At 40.0% G+C, this 17603-nt stretch overlaps 2 protein-coding genes across 7 annotated transcripts in view; one reads left to right on the top strand and one right to left on the bottom strand.

The window, feature by feature from the left end:
* The first annotated feature begins 794 nt into the window (after positions 1 to 794).
* Positions 795 to 16929, top strand: RMC1 (regulator of MON1-CCZ1). 5 transcript variants are annotated; one of them, XR_012622787.1, is made up of 21 exons: positions 795 to 1045; positions 3201 to 3277; positions 4715 to 4799; positions 5183 to 5239; positions 6302 to 6388; positions 7603 to 7743; positions 9394 to 9497; positions 9958 to 10047; positions 10157 to 10262; positions 11590 to 11701; positions 12757 to 12801; positions 13214 to 13267; positions 13567 to 13695; positions 14047 to 14153; positions 14866 to 14985; positions 15166 to 15243; positions 15407 to 15511; positions 15597 to 15665; positions 15807 to 16032; positions 16446 to 16673; positions 16752 to 16929. XR_012622787.1 is itself a non-coding variant. In XM_074820750.1 (20 exons), the coding sequence occupies exons 1-20, from the start codon at positions 860 to 862 to the stop codon at positions 16829 to 16831; spliced, it is 2058 nt and encodes a 685-aa protein (XP_074676851.1). In that variant the 5' UTR covers positions 795 to 859; the 3' UTR covers positions 16832 to 16929. The 5 variants fall into 5 exon arrangements, 4 of the variants coding, with proteins under 4 accessions (XP_074676851.1, XP_074676840.1, XP_074676858.1 ...); XM_074820750.1 differs by lacking the exon at positions 16446 to 16673; XM_074820739.1 differs by having other exon boundaries at positions 16446 to 16929.
* NPC1 (NPC intracellular cholesterol transporter 1) overlaps positions 16845 to 17603 on the bottom strand; it is a 28934-nt gene continuing 28175 nt past the window's right edge. For both annotated transcript variants that reach the window (XM_074820720.1, XM_074820728.1), the window contains one exon: positions 16845 to 17474. In XM_074820720.1, coding sequence (XP_074676821.1) covers positions 17392 to 17474 — 83 coding nt within the window. In that variant the 3' untranslated portion in view covers positions 16845 to 17391. The remainder of the gene's footprint in view (positions 17475 to 17603) is intronic.

Below are 17603 nucleotides of genomic sequence, written 5' to 3'. Positions count from 1 at the left end.
TCTGAGCAGTTTTACAGCTAGCCACTGAAAAGCAGTTTCATGCCCAAAAGCAGCATCGATAGCGACTGCTTTTCAGCGATGATGCAGTAAGTGTGGACAACTTAACGCAGAGCTCTGAAGCGGTTGGTTCCTTGTTTTCCCCACCTAAAAGTTTTGGTGTTTTTTTTTTTTTTTGAGCAAGCGCTATAAAAGGTTGGGCCAAACGTCTTTATCTCCTGTGGGACGTATCGGCCCGAAGTATTTTTCTTCCAGGAGGCTAGCAAACCCACCGGCTGGCTAGCAAAGGGGCAGGAACAGATTTCGGCGCGGGGCCGCACGGCAGAGCGGTACCCACACCGCGGCCTCCCCACACCCAAGGGCCCGGTTGCCCCTCGGGGCGAGGCGAGGCCCCGGAAGAACCCACCGCGCCGGCGCGCTTGTGGTCGCGGCCCGGCCCCCTCCCGCGAAGGGCCGCCCTGCCCGCGGGCAGCAGGCGGGGAGGCGATGGGCCCGGCCGGCTCCCGCCGCACCGGGGCCGTGAGGAGAGCGACGGGGTGGGCGGGGCAACCCCGGAGCCCCGCCCCTCCTCCCCGCGCGCGCGCGCCCACGGCCTGTGGGGGAGGCGCGCGCCCGAGTGCGGGGCGGGGCCTTCATACCCCTGAGCCGCCGCCGCCGCTGCTGCTGCCTCCTCCCCTGCCGGCCCGGCGGCGCCCAGCCGCGCACTGCCCTCCTGCCGCGGCGCTCTGCGCCTTTAAGGCAGCCGGGTCCCGCGTCACGTGTGGAGGGAGTGTAAACAGGAAGCGGGCGGCCGGGAGGTGGGTGGGGCGGGTGTGTGAGGGGCTGCTTGTGCCGGGTGACTTGTGCCGCGCGAGCCGCCGCCATGAGCCGCGAGGCGCCGCCGCCGGCGGAGGAAGAGGCGCCGGGCGGAGGAGGAGGAGGAGGAGAGGAAGGAGGGAGAGCGAGAGCTGGGGAGGGCGGCTGCTACCTGGCGCTGTGCGCGCGGCCCGTGCACTTCGAGAAGGCCAACCCTGTCAACTGCGTCTTCTTCGACGAGGCCAACAAGCAGGTGGGTGCGGCGGCGGCAGCCCCTCCCCGCGCGGGAGGCCGCGCTCCCCCGTCCTGACAGGCCGCCGGGCGGTGTTTGCCGTCGCCTCCGGACCTCGGCCCACCGCCCGCCCCGGCGCTGTGTGAGGGAGAACCGCTGCCTGTTGTCAGTGGCGAGCCCCCAGCCTGCCGTGGAGGGCGTCAGGGGAGAGGGAGCAGCCGGCGGGTCCCGGGCACCCTCTCCGTGCCTCGCCGGGCTCTGCCTGCTGCGGTCGCGGCTTCGGGCTTGTTGCCTCTCACCCTTTCCCGCCGCTGCTCTGTTGGCTCTCCGAGAAGAGGTGTCTGCAGGCTCTCATGCCTGGGTTTGGTTTCCTCCCCACCCTTCGGCTGCTGAACGTGAGTCTGGTTGTTGCCCTTCTGTGGAATTGTTACAGTGTGAGGTCCTGCTGCTGGGCGGCTGCCTCAGGACCTGTAGAAATTTTGGGGGAAATGCATCATCATAGATTTATTAGGTTAAATTTCACCTGCCTTTACTCTCACTGCTGTAAGGTCTTTCTGGAATTCTTCAGAATCAGCACTTTTACTTTATATTCGAAATGTCCCAACATTACTGGCAAACTTTGACACTTCACAGTTAGCTTTGTTTCTGTGTTTTTTTTTTTTTTTTTCCCTTTTCAATTCCTAAAGTTCAGTATATTCATAAAAATTAATATTTGTGGCTTGCCTTGTGACTCAGACCTGAGTGAATGCTTTGTTTTTTATTTCTTGGCTTTAGTTCTTTTAAGCATGTTTCCCCTTAGAAAGCCTATGGACTTCTGAGTATTCAACTCAGTATAGCTAAAAGATCCAGTCTGTCACAAGGCTTATGTAGATGTGGATATATTCCGCTGTTTAATTGCTGTAACCGTTCTGTCACCTCAGCATTGACAGAATTGAAATGTTGAAGCTTTCTTCCCCATATAAATGGCATGGTTTGCCACGTGCAGCATGGACTTGGTCAGTGGCATATTTGGAGAGAGGAGGCATATTTCTGGGATGTGGTTCTTGCTGTTGCACTCTGTTCAGAATTATTCGTGTCCTTTCTCTTTATAAACTGTAATCCTTTACTTACGTTCTGAGGGCCAGCTGAAACAAGATTACTTAAACATGCCTCTTGGGAGACACTGTATCACAGTGTGGATGTGATAGAACTACACAGAAACTCGTTTTTAAGAGCTCACTTGAAAGAAACTTATTTTCAACTGTAAATTTACTTCTCCATGCTTTCTTGCTGCTCTAAAATTGTTTAGTTTCCGATGTGTCTAAATAATTTGTAGTCAGTATTACAATAACAGTTTTCCTACGTGAACAGCCTTCTGAGAGATCTGTCCTTGCTGTCTTCTCATCTTGCAAAGAGAGCGTTGCCTTAATTGTCTATCTACATCAATATTAAAAGGAGTTAAACTAAGTATTTATCCTTCTAGTAAGGCTGTGGACTTGTTTGCGATTTGTAGTCTTGACACCTGTATTCCTGCATGAGCATACTGCACCAGTAGCGTGGCCAATGCTGCAAAAATTTGTATGTTACTCTGATCTGTGTGTCTAGTGCTTCTACATGTACAACAAGTACAAATAAGGCATCTGCCCGACTTTCTTTTTTTTAAGCCAGTTAGTTTGTAACAGCATGACTTTTTTTAATGTTACCTTATTGCAGCTCAAAAGCCGTATAACTCTAACAGGTTTTATACACATATATGTAGCTGTGCTAGAGGAAGTCTTTAAGTTGTTAGTGGAAGTCAGCTGAAACTTCTTACGTACAGGCAAAAGTACAGATTACTATTAAACTATTCCTGTCTAATAACATGATCTGACAGGATCAAGCTCCTGGGTCATGGAGTTGCATCTCTTCCCAATCCCCAAGCTGACTTCCTTTTTGTTTTAAACGATGCTCTGATGTCTCAGATACCTTTACTACTACCTGATTTAGGAAAATATGAATATTAAAAAAAAAAAAAAAAGAAATAAAAGCTTATACAGACTTTTACCATTTTAACTTGCCTAGTAGTTCAGAATATGCCTACAAGACTGTTACAGTACAGTTGGAAACCTGTTTAAGTAATCTTGGAGCTCCAGAAGGAGGAGTTATTTACTGAATCTCACTGCAAACTGGCAGATTATGTTCAAAATTCTTTTTATAGGTTTTTGCTGTTCGATCTGGTGGAGCTACGGGAGTTGTTGTTAAAGGTTTGGAGGATAGAAATCCCATTTCCTTCAGGTAAGACTTTGTTGTCTTGGGATAGAATTCTGCAATCTTAAAATTATGTGGTACTTAGTCCTGACCTAATGTATTTCAGACATAAAGCTTATAAGTAGTTGTGATCATATTTTGATTTTGTTCTTAGACATAATCTTGCAATTAAGATGGCATGCTTTGCCCTCATTAATTTATAGTCTTCTGGGGAAAAAAAAAGTTAGTAGACTATGGCTTTTTTTTGTTAAACAGCAATTTTTTAATAAAACACACTGTATATGTGAGAGAGTGTGGAGATTCAAACTTATGATTCCTACAATAGCAGTGACTTATCCAAGGATGCAGTTTAGCAAGATAAACAAAATGAAGTAAACTTAAATGTGTAAAGAACTGTAATTTCGGAATTTCATGCCTGTGATTCAAGCACAGTGTTTCCTACGTGTAGGTTTCTTGCATTCTGTTTCTTGTTTAATCTAAATTGTCTTTTTTTATATCTTCTGTTTTCTGTTGAAATGTTTTTCTTGCAGAATCTGACAACAGTACTTTCAATGAAACTACTTTGTCTTTAGAAACATTTTGTACGTGCCTCTGTTAAGAGCAATGGCTCTTTGCACTCTGCTGTCCATATGTAAGGAAGTATTCTTTTGCTTGAAGGTTGCTTCAATCCAGATATGGATGAAACAGTTTGTAGTCGAGGTGTGTTTACTGTGGTCTGTCAGGTATTACATAGGGCCTGTCCTGAAAGTTAATATTTTTATTTGACATTTTAATTTGACTACCCTTGTCACAAATCTTGAGGGAGCTGAAAATACTCAGTGAACTTCAGGAGGTTCAAGTTTTCTGCTTGACTATCTCACGCTCTCTCTGTCTGGACTTAATAATGCATACTGGAAGTAGAACTACCTTATTTATGCTGATTGTACTGATGCTTGTTTGGTAAGAATACATTTTTTTATTTTTTCAAATGATGTGAAAAGAGCCTCGCTGTCTCTTTAATATCAGAAATGATTCTTGATGATGTGTCCTAATGGGGGAAGCAGGTAGGCTTGGGTCATTTAGCAGTACTTCTGGAAGTAAAGGAGCTGATTGTAGGATGTTGCCAGGGCTGACGGAACTCCAGGATCACTGGGACAGAACTGAGAACACAGGTTTGAATAGTTCCACATCACAGGCCAACAGAGTTGAGCATTTGTAGTAACTTCAGGTGCTAATTTGTGCAGCTTTAGCCATGTTTCTGCAACAGATGTGTTCAGGACTTCTGAAGAGTGAACTGCCATTAGTCTGAATTTTGAATCCTGTACCTGTCAGGCAACACTCATGAGTTGTATTCAAAAGCATTTGCATTACACTTTTTTCCTCTCTCATTGTCTTTTAGAACTGCATTGTCTTTTAGAACTACAGAATTCTGTAAGAAACTATTTTTAGATGCTATTTCCATAGCTTCTTTTTATTTCTGTATAGGATGGAAGACAAAGGAGAAGTGAAGTGCATCAAGTTTTCCTTGGGGAACAAGATACTGGCTGTGCAAAGAACTTTGAAGAGTGTGGTAAGAAACCTACACCCTGCAAATAGGGAATTGGAGCTGGAAATCTTTTACTTACAGTACCAGAGTAGAAGCCTCTGAGACAAAAGTTCAGGAGGTCTGGTGGCTAGCAGCAGCTGTAGTGAAAATTCCTCGTATCGCACTGAGAGGTTGAAAAGGCAACATCGTTGTTTTGCTAGTATCATCACTTAAGAAAAAGTGTGGGGAGAGCCAACTCCTATAAAGAATTCCCTGGTGGGGATGAAGTGGGATATAATGAGTCAAGTTTTTCTTCTATATATCTCATCCAAAGTAATTTGATAAACTAATAACTGTTCTTTTGTATCTGTGTATATATCTTGTCTGTGCTTCATAGTTGCTAATACACTTCATGGGTGTTTTTGCAGGATTTTTTGAATTTTATTCCAGATAGCCCTCAGCTAGAATATACACAGGAATGTAAGGTAAGTTAAATGTCCCAAGCTTATATGCTTTAGTGAAACTCGAATGTCACTGATGCTGATGGCCTCTACTCTACAAGAGAACTAATTGAGATAGATACCTTCTAAAACACTGTCATGAAGTAAACGAGATGTGTAGTCACTACTGCCTGTTTGAATTGAGGTGAATGAACAGGTATTAACAATACCCTAAAAAACTTCCTGGTCCAGTCACTTGAATTCTTTCCTAGAAAGGACTGGAAATGCTGTCGAGACAACAGATGTCAAGGTTTGGGAAGGACAAGAGACAAAGTGCTGATGATACAGAAGTAGTGGACAGTAATTGTACTAATGCCAGATACATTAATGTGGATGTTTTACCCTAATTTCACTGATCAGTGATAGTAAGCTATTACTAGTTTTCCATTCTATGTTTGGTATTTTTAAACAACCCTTACAGTTTTTTGATGATTGTTTTACCAGAAACAAGTACCATTATTTAGTACTTTCCAACTTTTTTTTAATGAAGATAAATTACATTTAGGGGTATTAGAAGGCTAAAGTAAATTTTTAAACATCTGATTCGCACAGATCCCTTTATTCCTGTAGATTTTAAAGCTGAAGGACTCTGCTTCATTATTTAAGATTACGTGTTTGAGTAAACCATTCTAGCAAAGCATTTATGGTAGTGTTCTGAGTGGAGTCATGGCAAGTTAGTTCATAATTTCTGTCAACACAAGGAACCCGCTTTTCATATCAGGAATTGGTTGAATTGGCAGTATGGCTGGAACCAGAGGAACTTGTTTGTATTTAGGGCAAAAAGAAAATTTGACTGTGTAATAAACTTGCAAATCTTACATGCTGCCAGAAATTCAGATCATACAGTAGTTGTGTTCATACATAGTTTTGGAAATCTTTACAAAAGTAGCTGATGCATGCTGGATATCTAGTTGGCCAGAAGTATTAACTCAGTGATTGGATAACTACGTTGCCTTTGGTCTCGCATTCTTCATTTAGTAATATTAGCTTATCCGAATAGTTATTTTTTCCAAGTAATAGAGTGTTTGTTTGCTTGTTTATTAAAAGACAAAGAATGCCAATATTCTAGGATTCTGCTGGACAAGTTCTACAGAAATCGTCTTCATCACAGATCAAGGAATTGAATTCTATCAGGTAATACAAATAACTCCTGTAGGACATATTTAGAGATTTGAAAATGTAAATTTGTGACAGTATCTTTGAATTCTTTTCTTCTAGTTCTCTAATTGAGAAAGTGCACTACTAAAGAAAGAAAATTTGCTGTTTTGTTTGCAGACTACAATTATTTTTCTTTTGAGAGGAATACATTTTTGGGCCAGAGGGGATTTATCATTAACAGGTTATTTAGCACAGCTAACAAAGACCCTGCGTATACAAGTACTGAATTAAGCCTGAGAACTCTAGATTAATACAAGATCTTGGCTTGTATGGAAGTGAGTATTTAAATATAATGTGAAATATCACTTCATGCAAAACAAATCAGCATGAGGGAAGATATGTGCATGCTTATAATGCAGAAAAGAACAAATAATTGACTAGATAGTGATACCCTTCTGCAGATTGGCAGATTTCTCCTATGTTAATCTCATTGTTCCAGTTTCTCTGTGTTATGTGTAACTACCTTTGCGTATGTTTTTGAAGAAATCTACGAATAAATAGCCCTTTCTGACATTCATGATGAGGGGTATTATAAACTTCCTCCAAAGTTGTGCACTTCCCAGTAGTTCCAGTCCTGGAGCTAAGACACAGTGTTTCACATAATTACTGTTACTAATAGCTAGTACTAAAGACAGTAACTGAAGAAGCAGCGTTATTTCCTGCTGATTGAGGAGGGAAAAGTATATTTAGCACCCAAAAAGATTATGAATGTCAACCCTGCAGGTAAAAGGACCAAATCAAGTACGTGTGTTTTTGAAGAGAAGTTATTTAAGCCCTTAAAAATTAAGAGAATCAGTTTATATGCTCTTAGTTCTTAAAATAAAAGATTAAGGAAGCTGAGGCGTGAAGGCAGCAAAGATATTGTAATAAATTTTTAATAGAACTTACCTAGCTGTGTCAAGCTAGGTGTTTTCTCCATTATGGACAGAACTTACACCCAGACCTGGGTGAGGGGGAAGAGACAGCACCTTCTGGCTCATCAGAATTTGAGGAGGATTTGATCTGCATTTCCTTAGCTACAGTAAATTGGGGCCTAAGCTGTAACTGTCAGGTTTCTGATTTTTAATTCTAGCACTGTAAATGCCCTTACACTTAACTGTTTCTCACTTAACATTCCTAACTACTGTGTAATACCATTTATGCTGTTGGAATCCTGATGGGAATATAATGCTAATAACTTGTGTTTCCAGGTATTACCAGAGAAACGAAGTTTAAAACTTCTGAAGAATCAGAGTATTAATGTCAACTGGTACATGTATTGTCCAGAGAGCTCTGTTATTCTTCTGTCGACCACTGTCCTTGGCAATGTCCTGCAGCCATTCTATTTCAAGGTAAAGGAATATGTTCCAAACCTTTCATTTTGTGTGCTTCCGTTTTTTTTAGGCTGCTTCTTCGCTCAAATATTCTATTGCTTTTCCTGGATTTCTTCCAAGAGTTGAATATGTTCACATCATTATATGACAACAAGCAAAGGACAAAGCAAAAATCTATAAGGTAGTTCCTAGGTGATGGCTTAAAATTAAGTAATTCACTCTTTCTTATGTCCTCTTTGGAAAGAGGCATGTCCACCTAATGTTGAACAGCTGACTTTAAGAAAGGAAAAAAAAAAAAATTAGTGACCCAGTATTTGGCACCTTAAATATCTTTTGAGAGGTCATTTTTCACTTAAGTGTATATTATTTACTTTTGCTATGGACATTTGCACTCTGTAATGTGGTAATAAAGAAAAATTAAGGGCCTTTCACTTGTGGTTATAACTACAACCTTCCAAATGTGAGTGGATGAATTCAAAAAAGAAAGAGTAGTGCTTAAGAAACAACTATTGTCCCAAGAGTGAGAGGGTTTTGATTACCGCATTTCTTTCTCTTAGTGTTCTTCCCTGTGGACAGCACTTAAGGTTACTGGGAAAATATTTTTCTTTTTGGTTTGGAAAAAGCGTGTAGTAAAAACTAGATTCTGTTTTAAGTTAATCATGCAGTAAGATGATTTAAAAAATTAGGAGAAAAGAACTACAGAGTTCATCTGCTTCTCTCAAAGGATTAGAAAGATTTCTCTGGTCATTTAAGGGAAGAGATTGAAAAGAAGCTTATTCAAATGTGTATCCTGGTTTGATCTTGTGTAGGGTCTGTACTGGATCCTGAAATGACGTTCTCTTAGGTGGCTAGGTGGAACTTACTAGCTTCTTACAGTTTTCTTCTTGAGGACTTAGGTCATGTTTCCCCTCCTTAACATTTTGTGTCAAGTTGAGCTTCAAGCTAAATAATTTTAATTTTGTGTTCAGAAGGTAATCTTTAAAGATCTCCTGAGAAAGGTACTGGACTAAAATAATCTTTGAAAATAGAGCTCTAGCAAAGGATATATTTCTGTAGTGTTCACACTTCACACTCAAGAATGAGTTAATGAGAATGGGAAGCAAATTTCAGTAGAAGCTTTGGAAATTCTGAAAACTTGCTTAAATATAAATTCTACATGAAAAGAGGAAGAAGAGAGAGGAAACCTTGGGCAGGAGCAGGAATATACTCTGAGTATAAGGCAGATTCTGGAGTTAGCAGGAACAAAAGGAGACCATGACTGGTAGAAGGTACTGATATTTTCCCCTTTCTAATAAGCAGTTATTTAAGAGTTGAAGCATATGTTTTGCTGGAAGAGAAAAAGGAAGTTAAAAGAACTGTTTGAGATCTCCAGGCCAATTGTTAGTGGGATCTGCATAGAAATTTGTCTTGACTTAATTAAAATGGAAATGTTTTGCTAGCTGAAGCTAATGTTATAGAATCAAGATGATAAAGGTGCTAAAATTCCTAAGAGTATGTTGTTAGGATCACAGTAGAAAAAGTGTCAAACCCTTTTTGTCTTTTCGGGTATCACCATTCTTCACCTCACGGGGGTGCTATTGATGTAGCATTTGAAAAAAGGTTACTCGAGACCTTTTCTGTTTCAAGTCTTAACAATGTATTTCTTTGGGTTTTTTTGCTGTTTAACAGAGTGGAACAATGTCAAAACTATCAAAATTTGAAATCGAACTACCTGCAGCACCCAAGTCCTCCAAGCTCAGCCTTTCTGAAAGAGATATTGCTATGGCTACAATGTACGTATCTAACTAATCAGGTCTTTCTTAGAAAAGTGTAACAGTTTGGGGATGCTGAGAAAAGACAAGAACATTAACACAGTTGTGCTCGTTTCTTGTTTTAGCAGTACTGTTGCTTTAAAGTGCTTCAGTTACTGCCTTGAACAAAGCATCTAAACTCTGTTGAGGCAAGGTGGGAAGGGGAAGCTAACTGAGAAGTCTTACATGGAACTCTTCTTGTTTGGTACAGAAATTTTGAGAATGCTTCATTTTTGAACTGATGTGTTGGTAGAGTTGTTCTTAGATGCCTAACTTGCATGAGTATAGGCCATGCATTGTGAGTGCTGATTTTCACTTCTAATTAATTGATCACTTAGCTTGGGTAATCTCACATCTGGTTTTTTAGGATAAAATGTATGGCTCTAACAGACTGGTAGAGCTCTTATTTGAAAATAATGCTTTAACCCTGTTGTCTTGTTAGATATGGACAGCTTTATGTTCTCTATTTGAGGCATCACTCAAGGACTTCCAATAGTACAGGAGCAGAAGTAGTCCTCTATCACTTACCAAGGTAAGAGCAGAATAAAGAACACTAGTGGCAATTCACATGTGTGTAAGAGACTTCTGCTCTTCTCGTTTAAACAGGCTTACTGACCACTTCTCATCTCTTATTTCCATAGAGAGGGCTCCTGTAAGAAGACACATATTTTGAAGCTGAACAGAACTGGAAAGTTTGCACTGAATGTTGTGGATAACTTGGTGGTGGTACATCATCAGGATACCGAGGTGTTTATATTACGTATTTATATTACATTGTGCCTTATCTTTTAAAAGTGAGGGGCAGACTTTAATAACAGTGCCTGTTAGCTCTAGAAGATATTTTTGCATCTACTTAACTTTGCCAAAAGCCAGAGTATTTGCAGGAACAAAACCATATAAGACATTCAAAGTTATCCTTTTAGGCTGTTGGGGTAACAATCAGGGCTGTTGCTAATGCCTCTTTCTTTCATGCACTTTTTTTTCCTTGTTAGTTTCCTGTGATATTTTGCTGCTGCACTGTGTAGGCTTTTAAGGCATTATATAAAGAAGCAGAGTGAAATTGGGTGCTAAATTTTGAATCCTGGGAACTTCTTATATCACAAACATTCAAATGATCAGTTTCTATGACACAAACTTATGCTTTTTTAGGTTGGAGGCCTGGATCTACAAAAACTTCTATGAACACAAATGATCTTATGCATACGGTAGCATAGGTAAAACTTGCCTGTCTGTAGTCTCAGTAGCAAGGCTTGATCAATGGTAAACCTAAAGTGGTACTTTGCTCTTACCACATGGAAAGGCTTTGGCTTCTTGTATTATCTTCTCATGGGCAGCTTCAAGAACTGGGACACATATCATCTCATTAGGATGATTAGTTGATGTTTCAGTTAAAATTCATGTTAATTCTACACATTAGCATTCAACCCAGAGCACTTACTCTCCAGCATTTCGGTCAAGTTATAAACATGTAACTATAAACACAGAAAACAAAATCAGCCTGAATAGAGTAGATAACAATAAAGGAAGTCATGCTTCATTTGCACTGAAAGTGAAGCAGATTTCCAGTGTGCAAAGCTAAGAATGTTGTCCTTACTGGGTAGGAACATTAGTGACCCAAGTTGAAGATGACTGAATGGTACAAGTATGAGGGTATCGTAGGAAGATGCAGAATTTTCCTCACAGTTTCTAGCATCCATAACTAAGCAGTGAATTTGACATGAATCTCTTACAAGGGAGTCTATAAGACAGACAGAGAGACTTTTTACCAAGGCCTGTAGCAACAAGACAAGGAGCAACAGTTTTAAACTGAAGGAGGGTAGGTTTAGATTGGACCTAAGGAAGACATTTTTTATGAGGTGAGACCCTCAACAGGTTGCCCAGGGAAGTTGTGGATGCCCCATTGTTGGAAGTGTTCAAAGAGCAGCTTAATCTTCCCTTCTACCTCCCTTCCAACCCAAAGCATTCTATGATTCTAAAGGAGAACACAAGATGGAAATATGAAAAGCAGCCTAAATACATGTAAATGGGTGGTAATTCATGTTTGTGAATACTAATCTCCTCTTCTCAATTGCAGACTTCAGTTATATTTGATATCAAGCTAAAAGGAGAATTTGATGGGTCTACTACCATCCATCAATTTGTACTGCCTCCTCGATCAATACAACCATATCAAATACCTGTAGCAGGTAAAGATGCTATATAATAAATATCTTAACATTTATTATCTAAGTGTAACAGCTGGCATACAAGAGTTTTTAGGATGCTGGTCATTAACATTTCTATTATATGTATTTAGGAGAGGGTAAGGGAGGAAAGAAGATAAGGAATTGAGCACAAATTTTTGTTCCAAATTTACTTTTCTATAGTATGTACAAGAGTTGCTGTTTAAGGTGCATACTTTCCATAGTACTCTGAAGTGTAAAAACAAAGTGGGGGGTGTGTGTGTGTGTTGTTTTGGGTTGGTTTTTTTGCCACAGCTATAAACATTTGTGTGTGCTCAAAAGCACTTCATGGTTCTGGCTGATGTCATGACTATTTAACTTCCTAAGTCACATAAAGAGGCTGAAAGACAATCCAAGCTTAGAAACAATATGAAGATCACTGTTAGGACTTCAGCACTAAAGATTATTCTTCTTGGATTGTCTTCCTGTCCTAGAAGTGTAGCAGATAGCTACTGTCAAACTGAAAGTAGCTAGAAATAGTCTGAGCATAGTTCCACTAGCATATAGCAAAGCAGTGTTGTGCTCTATATAGAAAAGACAGACTCTCTTTAAAAGCTCTTTAACATCTGAATGTTGAAGTCAGTAATAGAAGGTATGACTGATAAATGTGTGGGTGGAGGTTTATATTAAACAAAGGTTAGGACCAGAAAGTACAAACCAGTCCTGCTTTTTAAGAAACTAAAGTCATTACATATAAATACAGCAAATTGAGCCAATGTATTTAGAATTATAGTACTACAGATAGTACATATAGTACCACCACATGCATGATTTCACTTGACTGAAAAACAAAACAATCATGTTTTGAAGAATGTTTGCCTTCCCACAGCATCAGATTTTCTTTGTAGATGATCCACCTATACATGCAGGTACACTTTTTTGTCTGTGTGCTGTAGGACTGCTAGACATGTTATGATCCATACTTGCATTTTCAGTGTAAGCTCATGGTTTGTATTTTGTTAGTGTAGAAGAGTGGCTAGAGTGCCGCTGTTCTTCACCTGATGCTATTTTTTCTGCAGGTCCAGCCTCTGTGACAAGTCAGTCTCCTGTTCTATGTAAACTCTGTATCCTTTAAATACAAGTGTACAAGTCTTATAGAAAAAGCTTCAGTGTACCAAGGATGGAAGATGCTAGCATTTGTTACTCTGGCCCATTAAATCCAGCTTTAGCTGACCGTGCTTATTTACTTCAAGACAAAACAGCTTCTTTGTAAGACATTAACACTTTCATAGAGTTGTAAATATGGAGATATAAATATTACATTAGGATTTCTTGATCATTTGAGATGCTTGTATGGAATTACATGGGTACACCATGAAACTGAAGATAATTCCAAGAATATGGTTCAATACCTTCTGTAGAAGAGGGCTGTAAACAGAAGTATGTTAATGGGGTCTGTTTCCATACCATAGTGTGGATTTAGTAGCAATAGTCTAGAATCAGTGTTAATATGGATGTTAGAACTTTAACATTTAGATTCTTCTTCCTGGATTGTCTTTCAACCTGATATTATCATCAGTGCAAGTGAAGGTAAGTTGTGAGCTGTTTGACTCAGTGCAAACGGGGGGCCAGTTTATACCTTCACTACACAAAGCAGCTTTAAACAAAGCAAGTAAGCAGATAGAGCTAGTAAGATGATGACTCTTGATAGTGGTAACTGAGGATTACTACCATCTTTTTACTACAACTTTTCAGGGGTAATGCTGCCTAAAACAGACTTAGGAAGGCAAATAAATAACATATCTAGATGATGATTTAAGGTAGAAAAGTTGGATATCTAGGTTATACTGTATAAGGCAACTAACTTTGTTTTATTCCTTCAAATCAAGGTTATCTCTGGAGTCTTCAAGTAAAACTTGAACCTGTAGTTAACCTCTTGCTAGATAAAGGAAAACTAATGGATTTCCTTCTGCAAAGGAGAGAATGCAAAATGGTTATCCTATCTGTGTGCTCTCAAAGTAAGTTCACATGCTTTGTCTGTCTCTCGAAAATACAATACTGCTTATTCATAAATACTTGCACAAGTTAGCTGGACTGTTCTTAGATTAGAGGTCACCTCTGAAGCGAGCTTAGTCCTGTAAAATGTCATGTGCCTAAACTACCCTCAGTCACCATTCTAAAGGAATTACTTAACAGCATGAAAGAATTTGACACCCCCCATTTAGTTAAAATACCTCTGACATGACTGAAAGTAAACTTGATTTCTAAACTTTAAAAAGAATCAGAGCAGAGATCAGCTTTTGAAAAAGGCAATATTAAAGCCCCTGGTTATTTCTCCTCATAGTTCTTTTTTCTTTTTATCTTTTCAGTGCTCAGTGAGCCAGAAAGGGGATCACTATCTGTGATTGCAACTGTTTTTGACAAACTGAATCACGAATATAAGAAGTACTTGGAAGCTGAGCAAAGCTATACTATGGTAAACCATGTTAGCTACAGCAGCTTACAAAGACAGGATGATGCTATTTGCATTTCAGGTTGCATCATGGTGAAGGCATAATACCAGCTCTTTTCTGCTTATGAAATTCAGGCCTACTCCAAGGTCCTGGCTCCCTGTAGATCTACTGTATAGGGTGCAGCAAGACCCCCACTTAGCACTCTGTTGTGGCAGATGCTGCATAGCTCATCTCCAGTGTGACAAGTAACACACCCCAGTGCTTCAAAGTAGAGGGTAGAAGCTCAAAGAGCAGCTTGGAATCCATCACTATCACAGTAGTTTCCAAACCACTGATTCCATAGCACACTGCACCATGTCTACATCAGTGCTACATCTCAGAGTTAGTTATTGAACTAGCAAGTTCAAACAGTAACTCACACAGTACAGTCCCATACTAAGTATCCTAAAGCTGAGGGCCTGTGTCAACAGAGTAAGTTTGATTAATCCCCTGGCTTTAGGGCATATAATAGCAGCTACATTTATATAACTTTTAAAAGCAGTTTTAAATTTAATACAAAATCCCACACTGACCAGAACACATCCAGTATAACATGACCACAGATGTTAACTTGCTCAGTAGCAAGACATGTTTATCATTACATTCCCTGTGGAAAACAGTCTCTGTACAGATGAGACTGACTAAAACTGTACTACAATACTACAGTTTTCTTTTAAAAAGGCTTTCTTCTTGTAGGTGGTAGAAGCAGGCCTGAGTAGAAGTAATCCACTCCTGAAACGTCCAGTCCGCACTCAAGCAGTTATTGACCAGTCTGACATGTACACACATGTTTTATCTGTATTTACAGAGAAGAAGGTAAGTTAATTTTAAGTGCTAGTTTGGCAGTAGTCTCAGAGCAGCAAACTTAAGCTGACCACTTGAATTAGCCTGCAGAAGGCTCTGTTGTCAGGATTAGGTATTTTGATGCTTGTTTAGAGGGTTGTCATTAACAGGGGAAGCAATACAAGTTCCACCTAATACTTTTTTCTTGTCTAGGAAGCACCTCATAAGTTCACTATAGCCGTCTTGATGGAATACATTCGCTCTCTTAACCAGTTCCAGATTGCAGTTCAGGTAAAGTACTTATGTGCCAAAGTACATCACCTCACTCTCTGAAATTACACGGAGTTTCAGATCAGTCTTGGTCAAGTGTCTAAGTCCTATACTGTGCTACCTTCTAGACTGTAAAAACTGCTATTGAGACATACCTTTGATGGTCTTCCTCCTGCATTCACAGCACTACTTGTACGAGCTGGTCATCAAAACCCTTGTTCAACACAACTTGTTCTACATGCTCCATCAGTTTCTGCAATACCATGTGCTCAGTGACTCAAAGCCTTTGGTATGTAAGACCAGTTGCTTCAATAAGCTGGTGATGGAGGTGGGAAGTCTTCAGAATTTTAAGGTTGTTTCTACTTTTGCCCTAGGCTTGTCTGTTACTGTCCCTGGAAAGCATTTACCCTCCTGCACATCAGCTCTCTCTGGACATGTTAAAAGTAAGCATTTCAGACTATAGTAACTCCATTACATGTGGGTTAGACTTGTCAAACAGCTTACCTGACCAAGCTTGAAGTGACTAGCTAGCATCTCAGTCATTTGTTAGAAGCATAGTCTTACAGCTGTGATTGACTTCACAGAGACTTTCCACAGCAAATGATGAAATAGTGGAAGTTCTGTTGTCCAAACACCAAGTTTTGGCTGCCTTGAGATTCATCAGGGGTATTGGAGGACATGACAGTATTTCAGCCCGCAAGTTCCTTGACGCAGCAAAACAAGCAGAAGATGACATGCTTTTCTACACTATATTCAGATTCTTTGAACAAAGAAATCAGCGGTTACGGGGAAACCCTAGTTTCACACCAGGTAAGCAATAAGCAGTTAGACCAAGATATTCAGTTGACAAACTTGTTTTACTTCCAATCCAGTGAAGTCTGTCTTATAAGATAAAGCCTCTTGCTGCACTTCAGCTTGAAGGTAAGTCTAAAACACAGGCTTAGTTCCAAAGTTAACTTGTTTTACCCCTTTGTATACAAGTGTAGAGAGGCTGAACCAAACAGGAACTTGCAGATTAAGCTAACCCCTTTGGCTTGCAGAGCTTAGCTTAGCAAAGCCATTATCTTCAATTAGTGGCTTCTCCTGAAGCCAGCAACTGGGTCAAGAAACCTTTGAGTTCAGTTGTCAAGGCCTGCTTTATACCACACTTCCTCTCATTTAATGAAAAAATAAATAAAATCAAGTTATACTGCTTGCACCAGTAACATGTTCTTAATCACCAGATAGGCTACAGGCAAAGAATCCCACTCCAAGATCTTACATTCTGACAGTAAAGAACTGTCATGGATATGAATCTGCTGGTTAAATACAAGAACTAGATCACACCTCTGCTTCACCACAAGATTACATGTCACAGGAATGCAGATACTGCAGTATTCCACTGCTTTAAGACTGTTAAACTCCTTTACTCAAAAGACATTAAAGATAAGAATTAGTACTTACAAATTGAGGTAAGTGAAACTACACGATCTTGCTTCTCCGTTTGAGTTTTAAAGTTAACATTAACTTTTATTTTGCCCCACTCTTAGGTGAGCACTGTGAAGAACATGTCACCTTCTTCAAACAAGTTTTTGGAGAACAAGCTCTCATGAAGCCCACAACGTTCTGAAAGACTCTTCCACTGAAATGTATAAACTTAATTTATTGCATTTAAGTAGATTTTTGAACTACAAAATTGCTATTTTATAATAAAGTATATACAAGACATTTTGGCAAATAGTACTAAAAAATATTACAACTTGTGATGGCTTCCCCCTAAAAATAGAGACAAAAATTGCATTGACCTGCATTTAAAATTAGTGTCAGTGGTTTAGCAGTCCATTCTCATACACATCACCTCTGCTTCATTGACAAAAAAGCTATTCCACTTGCAATACAGCTGGTTTAGGTTTCTAGAAGAAAAAGATGCAACCTCTTCAAAACAGAAGTGTTTAGTAATCTTGTTAACACATCTAGTTTTAGTAATACTGTTACATGAGCCACACATAGCGCTTCCTGAGTGTAAAGCTATGTCCAAAGCTGCAGCTGGTATCTTCTAGTTCAATCTGTGCAGGAGTCAAGTCAGTGGTGGTTACAGTGTGATAGTCATAGAACATTGCTGCGCTTCAGTTCTTACGAAGAGTTGGGCCTAAGCCACAGTTCATGGAATCCACTGAACACTGTTAAAAACTAGAAGTAGAGGAGTCTCTCCCGTTCTGTACCTCTGGTCCTCTCTTGTGCAGCATGAGTTTTAGCTTTATTTACTGATGGGCCTGAGTGAGAAAAAACAGTTATTCCAAAGTCTCAGCATCACAGCAGATCAGTCAAAGTCTAGGTCCAGCTTAACATTGATGAGACTTCAGAAACATGTTTCTGCTCAGCTGTTAATAGCTGTTTGCAGC

The sequence above is a fragment of the Strix aluco genome, chromosome 1 (assembly GCF_031877795.1).
Source record: "Strix aluco isolate bStrAlu1 chromosome 1, bStrAlu1.hap1, whole genome shotgun sequence".
NCBI lineage: Eukaryota > Metazoa > Chordata > Aves > Strigiformes > Strigidae > Strix > Strix aluco.
This window is presented reverse-complemented; position numbering and strand designations above follow the sequence as displayed.